Source organism: Triticum aestivum, chromosome 2D (genome assembly GCF_018294505.1).
Source record: "Triticum aestivum cultivar Chinese Spring chromosome 2D, IWGSC CS RefSeq v2.1, whole genome shotgun sequence".
In the NCBI taxonomy this organism is placed as follows: domain Eukaryota; kingdom Viridiplantae; phylum Streptophyta; class Magnoliopsida; order Poales; family Poaceae; genus Triticum; species Triticum aestivum.
The window spans coordinates 448,266,264-448,273,635 of record NC_057799.1 but is presented as its reverse complement, the minus strand read 5'-3'; the positions used below and the strand labels follow the sequence as shown (position 1 = coordinate 448,273,635).

General features: G+C 47.4%; 1 protein-coding gene across 1 annotated transcript; it reads left to right on the top strand.

The window, feature by feature from the left end:
• Positions 1–4,354: 4,354 nt before the first annotated feature.
• On the top strand, positions 4,355–5,347 carry LOC123049549 (histidine-rich glycoprotein). Its single transcript, XM_044472449.1, has one exon. It carries the CDS (start codon positions 4,390–4,392, stop codon positions 5,236–5,238), a length of 849 nt encoding a protein of 282 aa, XP_044328384.1. The 5' UTR covers positions 4,355–4,389; the 3' UTR covers positions 5,239–5,347.
• The last annotated feature ends 2,025 nt before the right edge of the window (positions 5,348–7,372 follow it).

The following is a 7,372-nucleotide window of genomic DNA, read 5'->3' as shown; positions in this document are numbered from 1 at the left end:
ATGGGCTAGGGTTTCCCGTCGGTGGGGGGAGGTTATGGGGACTGAGGGGGGTGGCCCGGGCCTGGTGGGCCGGCTGGGCGGCCTGGTGGCCTGCCGGGCCAAAGGCCAGTGAGGGGGTCCTTTTTCATTTTTGTTTTGTCTTTTACCTTTTATTTATTTTCTTTTCTGTTTTAATTTTATTTCCCAAATTGTTTTAGTTTGGTAAAATATTCAATTAGCACCTAACATTGTAACATTAATTATACCACTGCCACAATAACTTTGGCACCTAGCTAAAATAGTTTAGCATTTTGTAAAATATATTAGGAGTATAACTAATTGTTTTGTTGTTGTTTTAATCACTTTAGGGTATTTCATTATTTTATAAAGATGTTGTTTCTCCACCAATAATATCCATGATTTATTTGTCACATTAAGAACATTTTAGTTTTGACTTTTGAAAACTTTAATTGTTTGACTTGATTTTAAATTTGAAATTTGAACGGGATTTGAATCCTCACAAGATTAACAACAGTAATCGTGACGACGTGGCATCATTAGCGGAGGGTTACTGTAGCGTAACTATCCGGGCGCCACAATTATCTTCACTAATAGGAAAATGGCGCCACCACCACCATGTCTGCAAATCAAGGTGGGCCAGCATCCTTGAAACTGGCATGTTGTTTGGCATCTATTTCCAGCCAAGTTTTGTTCCTGTAGTGGTAACAAATTATATGAACCTTCTAACAGTTATTTCTTTGGTTTTTATTGCTATTACCATTAATGCATTTTGTGTGTGTGTGTGTGTGTGTGTGTGTGTGTTTTCTTACATAGATCATCCCATGTAATGTGAGGTTGGAATTCAATGAGCTGACCAGAGACATTGTGACCTTCGAGGCTCCTGGGGGGGCTACACTTTGGAGGTTGAGAAAGGACTAAAGATGTCCCAGATGGGAGGAGATGGATGGGATCGTGTCATCGTCCACATGCGTCTCACTAGGGGTGAATTGATCAGCTTCTCTTTCAGAGGACGAAGACCCAGGTTGGCTGGCATCTATCTCAACACGGAAGAAGAAGATGAGGACCCACTTGATGAAGCCCTTTGTGCCCAAAGAATGAGGCTGAGCGAGGATTAGACGGGCAACCTCTGGTATATACTTCCATCACGTGATGACTACGTCGGGGTGCCATTTGTGATCTGTCTGACAAGGACCAATTACCCGCCATGTCACTGGTGTTACTTAGTGTAGTAATTTGATGATATGCTTACTGTAGTAATTTCATGATATGCTTAACGTAGAGTCGGATGATATGCTTAGTTTAGTAATACATGGAATTCTTGGTAGTGTAAAATCCATACTTAGTAGAATCTGATTTAGTAGTATAGAATCCATGCATTGCTTTGTGTTGAATTTTAGTAGTGTACTCCTAAAAGGCTAGGGTTTCTTTGCCTCCCGTCGGCACCGCCGGCGGTCCGCCTAGTCTTTGGTGGCCTTAGGGCCATGGGAGTGGAGTGGATATCACGGCCCTTGCCGATGGGAGGGCTCCATTTTTAGATCTTTTTTGAGTTTTGTTAGGGTATGTGTCCTACTCAGAAGACGAGACGTCGACGACTACTTGAAGATGGAATAAGGTTCTCCCCGCCTAGGCCCCGTTCCGGTGGTGCTTCTAGCATCGTCGGTGGGCGTGTGCAGCACGACAACTTCCCGACTGTCTACTACAACAAGTTTTGCCCGGCTCCAACGAGGGTGGGGCAATGACAGCGACGCGCTTTCGTCTCGATCCAGTGCTTGTAGTCGTCACTATATGGTCTACGGATCTGGATGTATTTTTTATTATTTCTAGTGTTCGTTATACTACCATGATTGAAGATCAATAGATCGGAAGTTTTCCCACAAAAAACAGAATTTCAGTAGTGTAGTTTTTTTAGTGTAGAATCCATACTTAGTAGAAATTTAGTTGTGTAATTATTTTAGTGTAGAAATTCATACTTAGTAGAAATTTAGTAGTGTGTAGAATCCATGGATTTGCTTACTAGTGTATAATCCATACTTAGTAGAATCCGATCTAGTAGTGTAGAATTCATGGATTGCTTTGTGTAGAATTTTATTCGGTTAAATATTTTTAGTGTACAAATCCATACTTAGTAGAAATTTAGTAGTGTGTAGAATACATGGTTTGCTTACTCGTGTAAAATCCATACTTAGTAGAGTTCGATTTGGTAATGTAGAATCTGATGATATCTATGAATTGTATGCTTTTTTGATAACTACGCATGACATGGTCATTTATCATAGTGTAGGAAATATGTATGATATTCGTGCAAGAGTATGTGCGAGTCTACTTAATTGATATTTTTTTTCTTTGGAAATTGCTTAAAAGGCTATCTTTGAAGTGTGGTATCGATCCTGATCAACCAGCCTATACTGGAGTACGCCTTACCGCATGGGGATCCGTCACCACCTGTGTGTACGTGGTGGACACGGAAGGTCGCACTATCTTAAGCTCGGTGGGGAGGAATAACTTCCTCTTGGCAAGAATCTCCAGGTTGGACAGGCGGTCTTAGTCACTATCAGAAACACCAGACACCATAACTTGAGAATGATGATCATCATTGACATCATTTAAAAGTATGTGTGTGGCTGGGCCATCGATGCTACTAAGTAAACTGCTTATATATTAGTTCGCCATGATGTATGCAGGTTGACAATGACTACCTAGCTAGTGTTTGTGAGATTGTGTTTATTTAACTCATATTGTTTTATATAACTACATATGTTTGTCCATCGTTCAACTTATTGCTGGTCTATTATGTGCTGTTTTATATGTGCCACTGCAATGTGAGATGCAAATTGTTATATGATGGTGCAAAATTATTATTTTTTGACTGCACAAAACGTTGGTGGCGTGCATAGTGTATTAGACGCCTCTAGGTGAGAAATTATAATGGTCCACGTGCAAGACCCTTTCTGCATTAGTGAATGTCGGTCCACGTGCAGAGAGCCCCACCATGGTGGGGGGGTGCGGGTCCAAGAGGTCAACCAGCATCGTCTCTAGGGCAGCCCTAGAAGACGAGCCACTAGAGTGGTGGCCCTCCACAAGCCAGATCTGGTCCAGCCCTCGAGGCCCACGACAACTTAACCCTAGGTCTAGGACGCCACCGATCGCCGTCTCACATGCACACCACTACCGCTGCCGCCGGCCTTGGCATGGCACGAGCAGCCCCTATCCCGCATAGTAAGGAGACCGTCCCACACTGCCTGAGGAAACCGCCGCGTGGAAGCACCAGAGCGCCACCTCCCCGATTCTGGCAGCCCACCGCCGCCCCGCCACGCACCGGGACCTCCCGCACTATCGCCGATCCCCATCGGACACCCACCGGAGAGCATCGGATCCCACCGACGCAGTCCACCGCAGATCTAGCTGGTGCCGCCCGCGGGTCGCAGCCATCGACGGAAACCAGACCAGGAGAGAGGGATGGCGCCGCAGGGAAGCGCCCAGTCGTTGTCGTCCCCGGCCCCGCCTGGACTTCGCTGGTAGGACCTCATGCGGTGGCGAGATGAGGAGCACGGGAGAACTGGAGGTTGCGGGCGGCGCGAATGGATCGCTGTCTAACGACTCACACCCATCATCTGCACACTCTTAGCCGGATTAGGTTCTGGCTTTCCAACGAACTTGGCTAGAATCAATGTTGGGCTCTCTATAATTTTTTGCAACGTGCACCTCCATGCTACGAGTTCTTTCTTCCAAGTTTTGTACATCATTAGTTTTTTCTTTTGAGACAATGTACATCATTAGTTATATCAAGGAACGGAGGGAGTATTTTTCTTGGGGGGCTCGGCGGATGGCATGCCCAAAGCCGTCGGTTGATCCAGCGCGCTGCACATTTGGGCCGGCTCCAGCCAGCACCTTGCCGGATCAGACGGCCCCTTGGGCCTTAGCCGCCTACTGTAAGCGTCGTAGATTTTTCCCTCTCTTTTTCTTAGGAAGATTTATATAATTTTATTAATCATGATGCAATTATGATTTTTCTAATAAATGGTCGAGATTTTCTGTGGGCAACAATGTAAATATCGTATATATACTCAACGGTCACACGGTATTCGACAGATCACAGTCAAATGTCCGTATGTTACCAGCGTAATGCTGCCAGCTAGTACAGTATATACGAATAACTGGCACCCATTTATTTCCTGCCAGTGTAGCGAATTCGACGATCGGAAACGAATCAATCGAAATCGCATTTCTATAGTAAGCATTAATGCGCAAGATTGAATACTTTCCATAGTAGAGACGACGGCCCGCTCCCCTCTTCCAGATACGAGTGCTCGTCGCTATATATAGACGCGCTCCCCGACTGTCACAACCACAGCAATAATTCCACCACCACCACTCCCAAAGCTTCTCGCCATGGCGACTCCTCTCTCGCCAACCGCCGTGGTGATGGCACTGCTGCTGGCCTTGCTGGCCGCGCTCTCCTCGGCGCACGAGGACCACCACCACGCGCCGGCTCAAGCGCCGAGCCCCGCTCACCATCATGGCCATCTTGCCCCCGCGCCGAGCGCTCATCATCACCACGCTCCTGCCCCGTCGCCGAGCCACCACCATCACCACCACGCTCCTGCCCCGTCGCCGAGCCACCACCATCACCACCACGCTCCGGCCCCGTCGCCGAGCCGCCACCACCACCACCATGCTCCGGCCCCGTCGCCGAGCCACCACCACCATCACCACCCTCCGGCCCCGTCGCCGAGCCACCACCACCATCACCACGCTCCGGCCCCGTCGCCGAGCCACCACCATCATCACCAAGCTCCGGCGCCTTCGCCGATCCACCACCATGCTGCGGCCCCGTCGCCGACCCACCACATCGACGCCGACGAGCTGGACACTGCTACAATCACGGATGTCGACGAGCTGCACAAGGCACCAAGCCCGCACCACCACGGCCACCACGCTACAGCACCGGCGCCGGCTCACCACCACCACCATCGCCATCGCCATCATCATCATCACCATGCTCCGGCGCACTCTCCGTCCTCGTCGGCATCCGGCCCCAACCATACCGAGCGGCTTGGCAGCGCACAAGTTACAGCGGCGGCTCACGCGCCCACTCAGCACTCCCCTGCGCCGTCACCACATCATCACGCGCCCGACCCAGCGCCTGGTCCGGCAAGCTCCTCTTCCCGTCACGCCGTCTCCGGCGGAGTTGGTCTGCTCGGCGCGGTCGCCGTGTCCGCTGTTTTGTTGCTTCTTTAGGTGATCGTCCTGTCAGCTTTGTAATAAGGTGTGCATGCGCAGTAGCAGGTTGTTGCAATAGGTCAATGTCTGCTCTATTAAATTATCAATGCAAATGGTGAAATAGGCATGCCTTCTCTGAATATGTTTGACATGCAAGATGTTTCCATATCATATATGGAAACCGATATAGAAAATTTAAGTTTGTTCATTGTTAAATTGAATCTGTTCTACCTCTAGAAGCAAAAACAAAAGGTCGAGCACACATAAGCGTGCAATAAAAGGCAAAACAATCGGCACGTATCCACGTAACGAAATCTGAATGGAGGATGCGTCCACTACTACCACCATTCGTTGTCACCAAATGATTAGTGTGAAACTTTGCTTGGCCCGTGTCGATTTTTTCCTCGAGAGTATGGAAATTGTGTATCATATCTATAATATCTAAGGCACGCCAGCCAAATCCGCCGCTGAGCACACAGTGGGACCGCATCGCTACCCTGCGGCCTCGACGCGCCCAAACCCGACCACCTGCCCTGAAGCAACGACCCAGCGGCCTCTCGGCGACCTCCCCTGCCCCCGCTAAATCTGTGGAGTGGCATCGCTCCATCGTCTCCAACCTCAGGTTCGTTCCGGACCTTCCGGTGACGGGTGGGCATCGCTTCATAGGCGGCGTCCCTTGCCTGGAGTTGCTCCACTGCGGCGTGTTGGAGGCCGGTCCTTCAACCTGCGCGCCTCCTCCTCTTGGCCTTGACAACTCCTCCACGCTGCTGTCGATTTCTTCCGAGGTTCTCTCCCTCACTACCTCCCTTGCTCAAATTACTGTGGGTTTTGCTTCAGTATAGATGTCACCGTAGAATGGAGTTCAATTGATAAGTTTATCTAAATTATTAGATACACATAGTTTACATAGTTTTTGTCCAATTACGATACACCATGTTGCTATCTTTTCGCACCAGATTATAGTTCTATCACTAAATCAATCTGCAAATTGGTGTTTGTTTCGAGGAGATTTTGTTGTCAGTACTCCTCGGAACGTTTGTTTGGCTTCGAGAAGAGAGGGGCTCCTGCATGTTTATTTCTTAAAATAGTAACACTCACAGTATCAATCGGACCATCATGCCATGAATTGTCAATGAACACCAGATGGCACTGAATTATGTTAAGGAAATATGCCCTAAGGCAATAATAAAGTTATTATTTATTTCCTTATATCATGATAAATGTTTATTATTCATACTAGAATTGTATTAACCGGAAACATAATACTTGTGTGAATACATAGACAAACAGAGTGTCACTAGTATGCCTCTACTTGACTAGCTCGTTGATCAAAGATGATTATGTTTCCTAGCCATTAACATGAGTTGTCATTTGATTAACGGGATCACATCATTAGGAGAATGATGTGATTGACTTGACCCATTCCGTTAGCTTAGTACTCGATCGTTTAGTATGTTGCTATTGCTTTCTTCATGACTTATTCATGTTCCTATGACTATGAGATTATGCAACTCCCGTTTACCGGGGGAATACTTTGTGTGCTACCAAACGTCACAACGTAACTGGGTGATTATAAAGGTGCTCTATAGGTGTCTCCAAAGGTATTTGTTGGGTTGGCGTATTTCGAGATTAGGATTTGTCACTCCGATTGTCGGTAATGCACATCACTTAAGCCTTGCAAGCATTGCAACTAATGAGTTAGTTGCGGGATGATGTATTACGGAACGAGTCAAGAGACTTACCGGTAACGAGATTGAACTAGGTATTGAGATACTGACGATCGAATCTCGAGCAACTAACATACCGATGACAAAGGGAACAACGTATATTGTTATGCGGTTTGACCGATAAAGATCTTTGTAGAATATGTGGGAGCCAATATGAGCATCCAGGTTCCACTATTGGTTATTGACCGGAGACGTGTCTCGGTCATGTCTACATAGTTCTCGAACCTGTAGGGTCCGCACGCTTAAAGTTTGATGACAGTTATATTATGAGTTTATGTATTTTGATGTACCGAAGGTAGTTCGGAGTCCCGGATGTGATCACGGACATGACGAGGAGTCTCGAAATGGTCGAGACATGAAGATTGATATATTGGACGACTATATTCGGACACCGGAATGGTTCCGGGGGTTATCGGATATATACC